Source organism: Seriola lalandi, unplaced genomic scaffold (assembly GCF_002814215.2).
Source record: "Seriola lalandi dorsalis isolate HSWRI2012SDOR001 ecotype SW California unplaced genomic scaffold, Sedor1 jcf7180002054376, whole genome shotgun sequence".
Lineage (NCBI taxonomy): Eukaryota > Metazoa > Chordata > Actinopteri > Carangiformes > Carangidae > Seriola > Seriola lalandi.
This window is the reverse complement of record NW_019524929.1, coordinates 103094-118630: the sequence shown is the minus strand read 5'-3', so window position 1 is coordinate 118630 and position 15537 is coordinate 103094. Positions and strand designations below refer to the sequence as shown.

The following is a 15537-nucleotide window of genomic DNA, read 5'->3' as shown; positions in this document are numbered from 1 at the left end:
CAAAGAAGCGGATGAAAAAAAAAATATAAAAGGCAAATATAAACTGCCATGCAGTGAACTTGGTGGTAGATATATAAAAAGTTCAGTCATCATGTCTGTAAATCAACTGTTTGTCCTCTCTTTTATCTCCTCTAAAACAAATTATGAAATTCTCAACCCCTCCGCTAGCCCTTTGTAATTAAGCTGTGGTGTAAGTCTGCCACACCCTCTCTCTGTCTTCCATTCTAAGGTTCTCATAAGTTTAAACAGTACATAAAATGTATGAGTTTTCCTTACAGGATGCACACAACACACAGCTGGGAATAAAAAAAAGAACAAAAGAAGTGGAAAAGTAGCTTATTTACTGTGCAAAGCATCTATGTGACATGTTTATGACATATTCTAGCTCAGCACAAAGACTAAAAGCAGGGGAAAGACAGCAAATAAGATTCAAAAATTATGTATGTAAACTTAACACAAAGGTACAAAGTAAAACCATCTTCTTTTCCTCTTCAAACTGAAAGAGTCTCTTTTGAAACATGATGAGATTCTTAAGCCTCAAATACACAGGGGATCTACAGCATAATAGTTATTACAAACAAAACACAGACGGCACACCCATAACGAAGAGGACTACACATGAGAGTCAGAAGTGACCATAATAGCAGAGAGATTTTATGTTCTCCACGCTCAAATTAATAGAGTCTGTGATAGAATCACTTGGATTCGCTTTTCACAGCTGATCCCTTCAAAAGTTTCAATAGTGGAGCCATTGTAACTTGGAGGAGTGTCTTTGAGTGTGTCCAAGTGAGAAACGGAGTATGTTCGATTCAAACAGTGCGCATGTCCTCATACTTCATCGATAACATACATACTGTACATATGAGCTGTTCTTAAAAATGATTTTAAGTAACATTTTGCATGAATTCAAGTGGATTCATCCGCTCCACAAAGTGTTAACTCACTCACAGTCTAGTCTATTGAGATAAGAAATGAATATCATGCGTATGACAAAGAAGGGAGACAAGTCAGGTTAAAGCGCTAATAATATTGTGTTTTATTAGAAATAACCACAAATATTTACAAAGAATAAACAGGGGATGCATCATTACGCAGCAGTAGTGGGTGGAACGTATGGATGAATGAGGAATGTGTGTATGTGTCCTGTCTGTCAAGATGGGACACGTTAGATCACGAAGGGCTGATCCCATGAAATGAGCTCCACAGTCAGATCTGTTTGTGCAAGTTTATATGTACAATTAGTATTGCATAAGTAAGAGCAGCTATTAGCCTAGAGCAGCACAAATAATGGCATTTGAGCTGTTTAGCCTGTAAATTATATTGAATTCATTACTGGTTTGACATTTATGTGTACCAGTTTGCTCACAGTTTCTGGCTGGCCAACCTGAATATATATATATGTTTGTGTTTAGAGACTATGAATAATCACACTGGGAACACTGGGAGAAATGTGATTGTTACTATAATTTCTTTCTGGGAAATATCTTTCAGACTTTCTCGCTCTCACCACTTCCGAAATCACAGTCAAAGCCAAGGCTCATCGATGGGGTTAAAACGCTGACTGTGTGCGCCATTCACCTTTCCTGCCCAAAGTGAATATCTGACATGAACCCTCTTCCAGACTCAAAACATTTAACATATTTTATGTAAACTTATTATGTCAAATTAAGTTAATAAGTGCTCTGCAAGGGACCCAAATTACTAGCTCCAGAGGTAAAATTATACTAAGAGTAAGCATAAATTAACTCTAATGTCTATTCTATTCCACAAAGACATATAATTAATCCTGAAGACTACAGGAGACTGCACATAAGTAAATGAAGCAAATGCATGTTTTAGTAAAGTGCTTCCTGTTTTTGTTCTGCTGGAACATGCCATGGAGCTATGTCTCTACTGAAGACATGAATGAAAATGATGTTGATCCTCTCCTCTAACTATTGATAAGACTCCACCCAAAGTCTTTATTTGGAGAGTAAAGTTATACTTTGGCTGAAAAACGTTTGAAATTTCTCAGAGAACAGATAAAGATACAGCTTGTGTTATTCAGCTGAGCTACTCTTCGTGTCAGAAGTCCCTACCAGAGGGATCACCTGACCAGGCCTGTGGCAGAGAGAGGGAAACACCCTAGATGTAATCACTTCCTCCTTTACAAACTAAAAATGACAAAAACGGTTGGAAAAGAAAAAGGGACATGATTTGAGACATAGCATAATTACATCAACTACTGTGTATTAGTTATCATTCTTTCCCCATGTGAGTAATTCCATAAATTTGGTGCCATAAATGGTGATAAGATAAAATACAAAATGCTTCACTCACAAACATGAATTTATCTCTATAGGACGGTCAGAAAGAGTCAAACAACACCAACACCAACCAACACAGTTTAATGCACTTCCTTGTGAGATTTTGGGATATTTGATCAAGATGATTTCATGAGATTTGAAATATTTGATCAAGTGACTGTGCTTGTAGAAGTGATTCATCATCATAGATCCAAGCTCTTAAAAGACTCAACAAAAACACAACAGCCACAGCTGGAACAGAGCCTGGCAACAGGGGTTACCTTTTATGAATGATTCTTCTGTTGAATCTGGACTTCTTACCGTGGTATATGGAGTTCATGAATATGCAAGGAGAAAATGACTGTTCCTGCACATGTAAAAATAAGGATATTATTTAATAGTAAGTCCAATCACCTACAGTTTGTTTGTGTTACAAGAGCATATTGCCAGTAACTGATTTAGCACACGCAATATTAATGCAAACTGACAAAACAATGTGTTTGAAACCAGAGACCAGAGAGAAGAGAAAGAAAGAGAGAAATGAGAGAGTCATACCCTGAGCAAACATGGATTCCATTGTATTGGACTCTGAAGGTCTCATATTTCCTGGCACCCTTTAGTAACTCTTTGTAAACCAAGCTGCCTGGTAGCAGCAGCATTATTTGAGCAGGAAACCTCAGTTGCCAAAAGAACTAGTTTTGATCTGGTGTTCCTTCCCAGGAAAACATTCAGCCAAACCATCATAAACTGTAATGAACTCAACTGGATAATAACACACTGCGCAAGTGGAGCTGCTTATGGCTACAGGCCTTTTTTTGATCAAGCTACATTAATCGATTGCATGTGTGATACAGATACAGATATCACAGGGGAGGTGACTGATGTGTTCATATTAGGTGTACGTTACATAACTTGTACATTTCAGAGCACTGAAGAGTGAAACTGAAAACGATTGGGGACGAATGAGGACAAGACAGCAAGAAAAATAAATACAGAAATTAGAGTCTTTCTTTCTATCTTTTGTTCTGTCTTGATTTATACGGCAGCTGAAATCAGTGCTTCATAATTTAATTTAGCTACTTCCTCCATGAAATCCTCCTCTCAGGGTAAACAAACCCATATTTGCACACACACACACAACCACTGAGTTGTAGTGGAAAGTTTTTTTGGTATCGTTACCAACAGAGAGGCAGAGAACTCACAGTACACAACAGCTGCCTGTTTTGCCAAAAACAAAGAGCCCTGCCCTAACAGCAGCACTAGTGTGTTACACTGCATTGTTTAGATTGCCCACAAAAAGTAGAATTTAGAAAGATTTGCTAGTATAGATACCATACTTTTGCTCAGGTTACTAGAGTTCTGCATTTTTCACTTCTGATCCTAATGACTGAATGTCTGTACCAACTTTTGTGGCATTCCATCCAGTAGATGTGTTTATGTTGTTAGTTTTCAGTCTGGAGCGACTGCCTGAAAAACATCAAATCAGTATGTTCTTTACACAAGTGAAGGCGGATAATTTGAGACAGTAATCCCGGTGCATTCCAGCTAATTGTTTCCGCTGATTTTACCGAAAATGGCGCAGTAGAAAAACTTGTCCTGCGTTTGGTGTCAGGACTGTTTGCTATTCAAAGCTTAATTAATGGTACAGCTAGGACACAGTTTGGTTGAGGATCATTCCCAAAGTAGGTTTCGTAGATGTTTGAGACTTTATTCTGCCCTTCTAATTACTTGGATAATCCTCAAGGACTTTACCACAAGCAGCTGTGTTTCACCATAGCATCTCATTCTATGGTACAGTCCCTTGTGTGTTTGAATCTCAGAGGTAATCTGCGCTATGAAACTATGACAACATTTTTATTTCTGATGTGCTGAGCAGATAACTCTCATGTGATGTGTGTGTGTGTGTGTGTGTGTGTGTGTGTGTGTGTGTGTGTGTGTGTGTGTGTGTGTGTGGGTTGTTTTTTTTTTTTACCAGCAAACATTCTCTGCCAGTGAATCAGTGTCTCCAGACCCTGCCTCCTCTTCTTACTTCATGTACTGGCATCTCTGTCTCTAACCAAAGTCAGCCCCTCATTCTGATCAGACATTTTGTAGTTGAAGTAACATGTATACTTGTAGCAAACTGTGGCATTTATGTATGAATACCTAAACATACAGAAGGGTCCTGCAGGGAGGTCTTTCAGAGACAGAACCCCGGTAATTAAGTGACATTTCAGTGAACAATAAACCAGATTAATACAATTGCAAATTGCTTTATGAACTATGACTTAAACTTAAACAGTAAATACATACATCAAAAATTGTGCTACTTAACACCTGGCCTGATATACAACCAAAGAAAAACAAGAAGAATTTTCACACTTGTGAAACCATTCTTTAGCCCCTGTGTCCTCTAACATTAGTGCTTTGATGATAAAACTCCAAAGGTGTTGCTATATCAAGTTAATGTATATTCTGTTGAGTAGTTTAATTTAATGCAGTGCATCCTTACTTTAGGCTGATTGTGTGTTTTGGTGTGAAATTGTTATCTGCGAATTAAATAGTAACTATTATGAGCTTTGAGATAAAGTGTGAACAAGCCATATTTCCCACCAAAATAATAAGGTCCATAAAGAGTACCCTATAAGCACTCTTATGTGACATGAAAAGCGAGAAAGAGTAGCAGCATTGACAATTAGGAAGTTTTCCTGTAGAGCAGAAAGAAAAATTTGTGAGAAAAAAAGAGAGAAAGATGGGTGGAGGCTTGGGAAGAGGGTGTGTCGAACTCTCTTTAAAAGGATTGTGTCTATGCTCTTCTCCCAATCCCTCTCTCCCAACCTCTCGATCCACACAAGTCTTCATACAACTTTGGTAAGTGGAAATATGTTTTAAAATGGTTCTTTAAAATACATTATTATTACTTTTAGACAAACCATTTTTGCATTTGATTTATCTAAATAAATGATACGTAATATGCAGCATTATGCGGCATGAGATGCATGAATGATCTTCTGGGTGTGGTTTGTGTGTTATGTGGAATGATGGGTCTGAGCAGGATAACAATAATGCAATACAGTATGGCACCCTATGAATGTATAGATATTATTATTACAGTTACTATAGTGAAATTAGTGGGAATTAAGTAAACTGAGGCTACCTAGGTTTCCATTAAACAATATATAAAACGATTGAAAAGTTGTTTAAAAACATCTATGGATGTGCAGAAAAGTTGGAAAATAAAACAGGAACTGAATATCAGTGTGTGAGGACAGATTTTGACTGTGCCGAGCCAGAGCCATTGAGAGGAAATGACCAGTGACGTGGGTGGATAAGCACACTATGCTGAAAGGAAATTCTTAAATTGTTTTATGAAAACATCAAACTTGCTTGTCACACGAAACTACCAATTTTTTCCCTGTTTCACCATCCATAATTAATGATGTGTCCAGTTTAAAACCAGTGGTGACTCCCAAGAGACAGAGAAAAGTTGGCATAAGAAAGAACAGAGTGAAACTTAGACAATAGAAAAATTATTGTTTTAGTCTGCACGGAATCTCTTTCATGAGACATGAAGCGGAGAGTTGGGCAGAAACATCCCTGACTGCATTCTAACAAACTGTTCAACCACGTCAGGTCTTTTAATTCAGCATTCCAAAGTGGTGAAGCCCAATCCATGTTTGAATGTAGGACGAAGCATTAACACATTACCACAACCATGTACAATGAAAACCCAAACAAATAAATAAATAAATCAACAATGGGATACACTGTCAGTATTTAACAGTATTTTCTCGTTTCAGTCACCATGTCAGGACTTGTGCAGGCAATGGCAATACTCATGGATACTTTTCAAAAATACTCTGGAAAAGAAGGAGACAAAGACACTTTGACCAAGGCAGAACTCACTGAACTGCTCCATAAGGAGCTTCCTGGAGTAGGAGTAAGTAGAAAAGATGAAGTGTCATTGCTACACACAGCTGTGAATGTCTCTTTGCCATATTGCTGAAGTTTTACTATTTCCTTACATCTTTCTTTCATTAGGACTCAAACAAAGCTGGAGTGGACAAGTTCTTCAGCATGCTGGATAACGACAAGGATGGTGTTGTTGATTTCAAGGAGTACGTCACTTTTGTAACGGCCCTCACCGTGCTCTGCAATCAGAAATAAATACTTTGGCCTCATTGTTTCATAACCTTCTTGCCTTATTTGATTTGTACTAAATGAAAAAGCTGAGTACTCCAACTTGCACCAGTATTACAGTCACATCTATAAAATATGTCATTATCATATGTTCTGAGCAAAGGTTGGTTAAACAAACACATTGATAAGGTTATTACATACAGTATGCTCCAGGGAATTGAAATGTGCTGACTTTGAGTGTATATCACTGATTGTGAATGTCATAAGTGATGAATAAAGAAACAAAATAAATGATGTCAAATTTTAAAGGTGTTATTTTGTGTGTGCTTCTAAATAAACCACAAAGCTGTGCAAACTCAGGAGCCTGGCAATCTGCACTGCACACATACGAGGCAGAATTACCATTAATCATCTTTGAACTGCCTTTTGATATAATACTAACGGAAGTGTCAGTCTCTTAGCTCATCATTAGAGGGAACAATCGCATAGTTAAACATTCACAATTATGACACTGTTTGGATGTTTTACACATTGAACAGGAAACAAGACTTAAGGAAAAGCAAACAGCTTTATACCTGCATGTGGAGTTTAAAACTAGAGCGACCTATTTGAAGTAAGTAAGTAATAAAATATGTCTCCAAACCCCATGAGCAGCTTATTTTATCTTCAGAAAATAACAAAATATCCTCAGTTTATCTTTACACACATGTTCTTGTATGTTTCAGGAAGTAATGTACTTGTGATCACACAATGTTCGTCATTTGGTCATCCACCACAGATTTTCCTATGTACCCACAGTCTCTCCAATGCTGCCCCCTTGTGTGTAGATTTTTCACTCTGAAATGTCTGTGAAAATGTATTTCCCTGTGGTGTTGCAGCTGGAATCAATCAGCCTTTGAAATAAAGGGGATGTGTAACATTTACCAAATCCTCTTAAAGGAGAAGAATGACATACTGTGTGTGTTCAGTTAGCCTGTAGAAAGCATGAATGACAGTTGGATCAAAAAAAACAAGAGTTGTCTTTAGCCTTGCAGCTATCACATCGCAGCTGAAGGACAAAACAGCAGCCATGGTTGGATTAACCTGTTAGGTAAGCATTAATGACCCTGTCCCCCACTTCCCACCCTGTGAACACCTCTTCACTTACAAGTTCCCATCATTGAACCAAGCAGACTCCATATAGCAGTTTCATTATTTGCCCAGACACCTTGAAAACAACCATTTCCAATTGTGGCAGCTCAGCCATAAATTCTACCTTTACAAACTCAGCAATGTTCAGTTTTTAGTAGAGAGGTGTTCATTTAAGTACATGTTTATCATTGAGGTTGTGGTTCTCAGTGCTGTTGCACTGGACAACATTATATTGAGAGGTGTTTCTAATGTTTTCTCCTCCCTATTAACAAATGTGAGGGAGAGAGAATATAAGAAACACATTTGTTTATTCATATACCCCTTATTTATATTGTAATATTTTTCAATCAACATGGGACCTAAGACCCATTCAGAGATTTCAGGGCTAAACCCTGGATTTCCCTGTGGTTATCCATGTTTCTGGAGGATTTGTCAAGCTGACTGAAAAGAAGATTATATCACCTACCATTACCTACTACATGACATGACTATCAAATATTTTCATGTGCATCATTATATGCAAATATGACTTGTAGCTTTCCCACACTGGTCTCACTGGAATGAAAATGGGTTTATGTGACAGGAAAGGCAAGAAAGAGTACATTCCTGCTTTGACATTGTGACATTTGTAAGTGTTGCTGGGGGGAAAGATAGAAAGAAAAATCTGTAAAATGACAAAAAAGAGGAATGTGGGCTTGGAAAGAAGGTGTGTTGATCACTGTTTAAAAGGGTTTGCGTCTGTGCTCTCCTCTCAAATCCCTCTCTTCCACGCTCTCGATCTACCCAAGTCTTCATACAACATTGGTAAGTGGAAATATGTTTTAAAATCTTGTTTAAAAATACTTTTTTGTTGACAAACCATTTTGCATTTAACATGGCTACATAGCTGATACCTAATATGTAGCATTATGTAGCAAAAGATGCATGAATGAGCTTCTGGGTTTGGTTTGTGTGTTATGTGGAGTGCTGGGTCCGTGTAGGATGACACCAATCTATTATATGTCATGAATATACTGATAGTATTATAACAGTTATAATTTGACAGATATATATGGGAAATTGGTAGGAATTCAATAAGTAAAGGTCACCTTTAAAAACTTGTAAGTTGTTTTAAAAGATCTATGGACATACGGTTGGATGGGAAAAAGGGGAAGGAACTAAAAATTTGAAGAAATGACCAGTAAAGTGGGTGGATAGGCAGACAATGCATGAGCATTGAACTGCATTACCACACCAATGTGAAAATTAATAAATATATAAACATTCGATTCAACACCATCAACAGTATTTTCTCGTTTCAGTCACCATGTCAGGACTTGTGCAGGCAATGGCAATACTCATGGATACTTTCCAAAAATACTCTGGAAAAGAAGGAGACAAAGACACTTTGACCAAGGCAGAACTCACTGAAATGCTCCATAAGGAGCTTCCTGGAGCAGGAGTAAGTAGAAAAGATGAAGTGCCATTGCTACACACAGCTGTGAATGTCTCTTTGCCATATTGCTGAAGTTTTACTAGTTCCTTACAACTCCTCCTGTCTTTCTTTCATTAGGACTCAAACAAAGCTGCAGTGGACAATTTCTTCAGCATGCTGGATAACGACAAAGATGGCATTGTTGATTTCACGGAGTACGTCACTTTTGTAACGGCCATCACCGTGCTCTGCAATAAGAAATAAATACTTTGGCCTCATTGCTTCATAATCTTCTTGCCTTATTTGATTTGTACTAAATGAAAAAGCTGGATACTTCAACTTGCACCAGTATTACAGTCACATCTATATCACTGTACACATGTATATCACTGACTGTGAATGTCACAATTGACAAATCAATAAAGGAAATAACACTGAAGGAAAAAAAAACGGCTCTATGTCTCCATGTCATCCTTAAAGAGCTGATTATGAGTATAAAACTACAGTGGCTTACACAAAGTATGTATAAAAATAAGTCTCCAAACTTCATAAGCCACTTAGTCTATCTCTAGAAAACTGATACTTCGTTCTAATGTAGTCTAATCTTTCTGATCCTAACCCTTTGTGTTTGGAATTTGAACACTGATGTATAAAGTCAAATTTTTTTTTTTGTAGAAAACATTCATGAGAGGTGGATCAAAAAAGAAACAAGCATCACAAGAGTTGTCTTGAGCCTTGCAGCTGTCACATTGCAGTTGAAGAAGGACAAATTGCAGCCTCTAACCTGTTGGGGGAAGCCTAATGACCCCCCACCTCCCTCCTCGTGTTCTGTTTGTACTCTGTCCCTTCCATGTTTCCATCTGGGACAGTGCACTAGCTGACTGCACATGGTAACTTCATTATTTGCACCAAGAAACAGGAAACACTAGGCTATTCTGGATACTACGTCTAATTAATTATACATTTAATAAATTTAATTAGAGAAAACATGTAATTTAGGAAAATGCATCATTTGAGCAAAGCCAGATTTTGCTCTCTATAAGACAGGAATTCAAGCTTATGTAAAAAATGTTTCACCTGTCTTACCTTTGCAAATTCTTTCACAATTATGACATTAATCAAATGATGTAAAACAAACTGAAACAAAATTAAACATAAGAGCAGTTCTCTGCGTTGCATGCTTAATAATTCAGCCTTGATGATGAACAACTTCAGGTATTTGATTCATTATTTTCTTTATAGATCAAATTCTCTTGACACAAAAGTTACACTTGAAAAATTAGTTAAACCAATTCATAGATTATCAAAATAGTTCATTAATTGTATGTCAATCAACAAACAGTTTCAGCTCTAGATGCAATGTCTCCCATCCTTATCCCTTTGCAATTAGAACGGCAGTGGTTCCCAACCATTTCACTTCTGACCCCATGAAAAGTATCTGGTCGTGACTCATAATCTCAGGTTACAGTCTCAGTATGGACATGAGTTGGGAAATGATCTTAGATACCTGAATGGGTGAAACGATCTAGTATTTCACTTATATTTCAGGCCTAAATCAGAGAAAGGTTTCTGTCTCATCCCCAGCAACCCCTGAGATTCTTCATCCACAGGTTGGGAACCACTGGATCACAGTCAGATCTGTTTTTTATTTTGCTGATAAAGCTGTAAAATAAAACTAGCCACACTCTCGAACTAGTTTGATTTCTAAAGTGTCAGCAAGTGTCAGCTAAAAAAAAAAGGGGCTATGTTTAAATCTGTGCTCTTGTTTAAAAATCTGTGCGCACAGTTTATAGTTTGTTTTTTTATAATTTCAACCAAAACCGTGCTCTCGGGTTGGTAATCCGTGGTCACGGTTTTGTAATCAGTGCCCATAGATTTGCAAATCCGTGCTCACGGATTATGAGTCCAAGAACAAGGTTTATAAATCGTGTGCAGGGATTTGTAATCCGAGAGAACAAATTTACACATATCATAATTACACATACTTTGATTCCTCTACTGCCCCCAGGGGAACTCCGTAGAATTCAGTTATGTAGCCTACCCAGGAAACTGTACAGGAACTCGCCTATCCACACTCAAAAAGGGAACTGAAGTGATCCAAATGGAACGCATCCTGGGGCGGTCTCGCTTATCGTCGGACTCTGTCGGCTTTCTCCGGCGTATCTCGGTCAGTGAGCTAGCCAAGCCGATTAGCCTGCTACCACCAGCTAATGTTTGTAGGATATTTAATGATAGCTGAATTGGAGTGGATGATACAAATAGTGTAGAAAAATGGCGGACGTCGAGGGACAAGGAATTTGTTCAGCGGTCCCTCCGTTGCCTCACCCTTCCTCTCGTAACGGCTCCGGTAGCGGTAACGTTACACCGGGCACCGGCGGCAGCTGCCAGACGGCAACCACCGTTACTTCAGGCCCACGGCTTGTTCGGATAGTGAAGTCTGACTCGGGCTATGGTTTCAATGTTCGGGGACAAGTTAGCGAAGGAGGGCAGCTACGGAGCATTAACGGGGAACTGTACGCTCCACTGCAGCATGTTAGTGCTGTTCTACCGGGAGGTGCCGCCGACAGAGCCGGTATTTCGAAGGGGGACAGGATTCTTGAGGTGTAAGTGGCTACTGTCTTAGCTTAACCAAATGCATATAATAAGTAACCTACAAATGACTCGTTCGTTTCGGAATGATTATAAGTGAAAACCATTGCAAGCAGGACATGTGAGCATCATTCACTATCTTTCTGCTGGGACCAGGGTCTGTGTGCATGCACTGTCTCGCTGGTCTTCTTGCAGGGCAGAATAGCCGTTCATCCTAATGAAAGGAGTGTCTGTGTGTGTCAGAGAGGACAGATCCAGTGATCATTAGGAATTCCCGTCACACTGAAACCTATTCCTCTCGTTCACGGCATGCCAAACATTCTCAAGTCATCCCTTGTACATATTCACATCATCCTAAACAGATGCAGTGTGTAGTATCTCTGCATTACACACTGCACCCAGTATAGCTTGCTTTGCTTACGTCTAGCAGAAAGGTTAAAACAAGTCAAATCGTTACCATCGGCATCACTGAATTTGGTAAATTCATCACACGTGGCTTTGATGTGACTATCAGTGAGCACGGTTGTTGTGTGTGCTTCATTTAGGATGGTTGTCCTCACTGGCACCTTAGTATGCATGCAGATGGTTTGCTGATGTTGGGCTCTGTTGCTATGGAGAGCAACACGCAGCATACAGCTCAGCATCAGTACTGGCGCTTCAGTGTGTCTGTGTGTGTGGAATAAGGTGATGCAGAAAGGGAGGGATATCTTCAGTTCAATTCTGATTGGCTTCGCTCTCTAAAATTCACTGTTTCATTGGCTGGCTTTTGCACACTGCTTTGTTAATGGATGGTCTGCAGTAACCTGGCAGTTTGTTGACCCCATTATTTCTGTGTGCTTGTGTGCAAGAATGTGGATGTATGTATGTGCTTTTTTTGTATAGTTTATACAAAGAAAAGCCTATCAGCCACTTTATTTCATCCCTATGTCAGCTATTTTGGTCAGTATCATCCATAGTTTATGTGGCCTCAGTGTACACTCTTAGTGATGCTTTACTGCCCTCATTTGGGACAGTTAAGCTGTCTCATCTACTCTCTTCCATGCAGTTGATAAGACATGCCCAAATATGGCTAGAGCTTTACACATTCATCGTTGTATTCAGCCAAAGGATTGACTTTGGTGCATGGATCCTTTCTGCCACCCTGTCAAGGCACAGTATGTACACAATAACTAAGTATACGAAGTGGAGTGCCTGCATACTGGCTGCAGTGGTATAGAGCCTCTGCTATTCTCAGTGCAATCAATACTTCTTTGCACATTTACAAACAACTCCCGCTTCTCAGACTTTGATGCAGAATAATCTATTCAGCCTCCTGCTTCATGATGATGGCATAATGTATACATGTAATGTGTAATGTTAGACAGTCAGAACAATACCCCTTCTCTCTTTCTTTAGCCTTTCAATTGAGTGTATGTATGTGTGCATCTTTGCTTGTGTATGTACAACTAAGTGTTTAGAGTGCAAAATGGAAAACACTTATCTCTTCAGCAGTGATATAAACAAATAAATTAATTATTACCTTGAATTATAAAGACAGAACAAACTGACTCTGGGACACGTAGGAAAATATCTCTTTAAAGCTGTTTATTATGCTCAGTAGTGCTGATAGAGCAAGTGCAAAGGCCACTACATCATGTGATAATAATATAGTCATAAAGCTGCTGGAATGAAAAAGCAGCCAAAATGCTTAGTCTGTTTTTTGTGTTGGAGGTGACGTTTGCTGTTTTTCCTACTACACCTGCAAAAAGGTTTTATTTGTACTTCATGCCTCCCCTGTTCTTCTTTGCATATTTCTATCTATATTGTCATCTTTCCTCACCAACACCAGCTTTGTTATTTGGGCTCCAGCTCAGAAGGCCTCCATTGGCTTGACTATATATTCATGTGTAGCTATTTCTTGCTATTGTGTTATCAGAGAGCTTGTGTCCACTGAGCTTTAGCCCTCTGTTACCCTGCCAATGTAAGCCATGCCATGACGTAATGGCTGACATAACAGATCAGCTGTAAATCACTGGTTCTATCTGAAGCATTTCCTGTCCTAAATTGTTTAATCTATGTTCCTGTGGTTCAGTTGGATGTTATGTTTGCGACAGCAACTTGTCTATTTGTCTATACACCAGGAATGGTTGGATAACTTTATGAGAGATACATATAAAACATAAAAATTAAAGTCCATTTACAGTTCTTAGGAAGTGCTACTGCACGTCTGAAAAAGTTGTATAAAGCCTTTTCTGGCACCAGAGGGAGCTGTGTGAAGTCTGGGATTGCCTCAAGTGATGTCACTTGAGTCAGCATTTGTTGGGGCTGAAGACCACAAATGACAAAAATCTGGCAGTGTGTAGTTAGTGAGTTTACCAGACCTTTTCATCTCTGCTTGACACTAACAACCCGTGGCCACATTAAACTACTCAGTACTACACTAGTCATGATGCATTGTTGGTAATGCAGGCAGCATGTTTTGGCAAGGCAGAGAAAAAGAATGCATAGAATATAAAAAGGTTATATCTCTTGTTCTGCAACATTGATTTTGACACTTGTTTTCTTGAAATGTCCACTTTGAATACTCTTTTAAATCTTAGATCATAGTGTGAAATGTTGCAAATCAATGAGCAGGACCTTGTCACTGCTAAAAACACAGCTGACCTAGGGAGGGAGTAAACACACACATTGCCTCCAAAACATAAGGTTTTCCCATTTTTTAAGCCTCCGTGACAGCCAGGGATGGAGGGATTGTGTTTGTGTGTTGTTAAATTTTGGTGGTCAAAGGTCAAACGTGACCTCACAAAACACGCTGTTGGCCATAACTCACCGCTCTATGATACAATTTAAGACAAATGTCTAATAGGATACAATGATGAAGTGATGGCATTTTATATCCAAATGGTCAAAGGTCAGCTTCACTGTGACATCATAATGTTCTGCAAAAACACTTCTGGCCATATCTCAATGCTGTATCTCAGGAAAGGGAGATTGTGACCATATTTCCTGCAACTTAGCTGGTTGGCCGAGGCATACAACCATGAGGCGGTAATTGTAGTTCACTGCTGACTCAAGGATGTGATCCATCAGTGGTTTCCCACCAGTCAACATTGCCAATAGCATCCACTGTACATTGTCAACTTTTGTCGGTCTCTTTGGACATAAATTAACTCACACAATAAGACTGTGCAAAATTGTAGGCATGTTTATACATAAAATGTGAACGCTCTGAGGATCATATGATTAGGATTAGGATACACAAACCCCTTGCATACCATTACAGCCCTATTAAGCTATTAAACAATGATGGCAGTTTGTGGTATTAGGCAGCATGGACATGGAGGACATGGCTTGGCTGGCCAGTTAAATAGACTTGAGAATTCAGTTTCATCTCTCTGAGAAGTTCAAAGTATATTTTAACAGCATTTTAGTGCATATTTATCTTATTAACCTAGTTTGCAAAACTAATTGAGGAAGCCATCGTGTTAGGAGATAAAAGCCTATCTTTATTCCACACAAATTTTGTTTATTATTTCCCCCAAGGTACTGACTGGGTTGTATTCAAATAGCAAATAACATTTGAAGCACTGCTGTCTTCTGTGGTATTTGGAAAATATTCAAATAAAACTTTGGTCAGCTTTGTATTCATGCTAATATTTGCAAGCTGTTGGTTATACGGCAAAACCCATTACATTAGCACAAAACGTAAAGTACAGAATAATTTCACTTACTCAATCTTGTTCTGGCACGGTTTAAATGCCGCCTTTATTCGCCAGCCTATCCATAACATTGGAATTTGTTTTAAAATGTGCCAGAAACGGCGAGAGGTGATGCTGAGAGCTTTGAGATGACATGCTGTGGCTGTTTTGAGTATAGTTAACTATAGGCCATGTTGCTACAGCGCTGTCATCAACACTGTCATGTGTCTGACACACAGCTGCCAAAGTGCACACACCCAGTGTTGCTCATGTTCAGCTGTGCTAATGCCATAAACAAAAGGTCTCTTTCCTTAGGGGTGGG

General features: G+C 38.9%; 3 protein-coding genes across 4 annotated transcripts in view; all 3 read left to right on the top strand.

The window, feature by feature from the left end:
* The first annotated feature begins 5034 nt into the window (after window positions 1-5034).
* Window positions 5035-6712, top strand: LOC111656977 (ictacalcin-like). Its single transcript, XM_023408915.2, has 3 exons — window positions 5035-5135; window positions 6065-6204; window positions 6306-6712. The coding sequence occupies exons 2-3, from the start codon at window positions 6070-6072 to the stop codon at window positions 6429-6431; spliced, it is 261 nt and encodes an 86-aa protein (XP_023264683.2). The 5' UTR covers window positions 5035-5135; window positions 6065-6069; the 3' UTR covers window positions 6432-6712.
* Window positions 6713-8234: 1522 nt separating this feature from the next.
* Window positions 8235-9402, top strand: LOC111656988 (ictacalcin-like). Its single transcript, XM_023408934.2, has 3 exons — window positions 8235-8339; window positions 8837-8976; window positions 9088-9402. Exons 2-3 carry the CDS (start codon window positions 8842-8844, stop codon window positions 9211-9213), a joined length of 261 nt encoding a protein of 86 aa, XP_023264702.2. The 5' UTR covers window positions 8235-8339; window positions 8837-8841; the 3' UTR covers window positions 9214-9402.
* A 1618-nt stretch (window positions 9403-11020) lies between these two features.
* Window positions 11021-15537, top strand: part of snx27b (sorting nexin 27b) — a 12380-nt gene continuing 7863 nt past the window's right edge. For both annotated transcript variants that reach the window (XM_023408926.2, XM_023408927.2), the window contains exon 1: window positions 11021-11552. In XM_023408926.2, coding sequence (XP_023264694.1) covers window positions 11221-11552 — 332 coding nt within the window. In that variant the 5' untranslated portion in view covers window positions 11021-11220. The remainder of the gene's footprint in view (window positions 11553-15537) is intronic.

Excerpts from the sequence above, each read along its gene's own strand:
- LOC111656977 (XM_023408915.2), top strand. The coding sequence starts at position 6,070 with ATGTCAGGACTTGTGCAGGCAATGGCAATACTCATGGATACTTTTCAA. Across the intron at positions 6,205-6,305 it reads AGGAGCTTCCTGGAGTAGGA|GACTCAAACAAAGCTGGAGT; the intron begins GTAAGTAGAAAA and ends TTCTTTCATTAG.
- LOC111656988 (XM_023408934.2), top strand. The coding sequence starts at position 8,842 with ATGTCAGGACTTGTGCAGGCAATGGCAATACTCATGGATACTTTCCAA. Across the intron at positions 8,977-9,087 it reads AGGAGCTTCCTGGAGCAGGA|GACTCAAACAAAGCTGCAGT; the intron begins GTAAGTAGAAAA and ends TTCTTTCATTAG.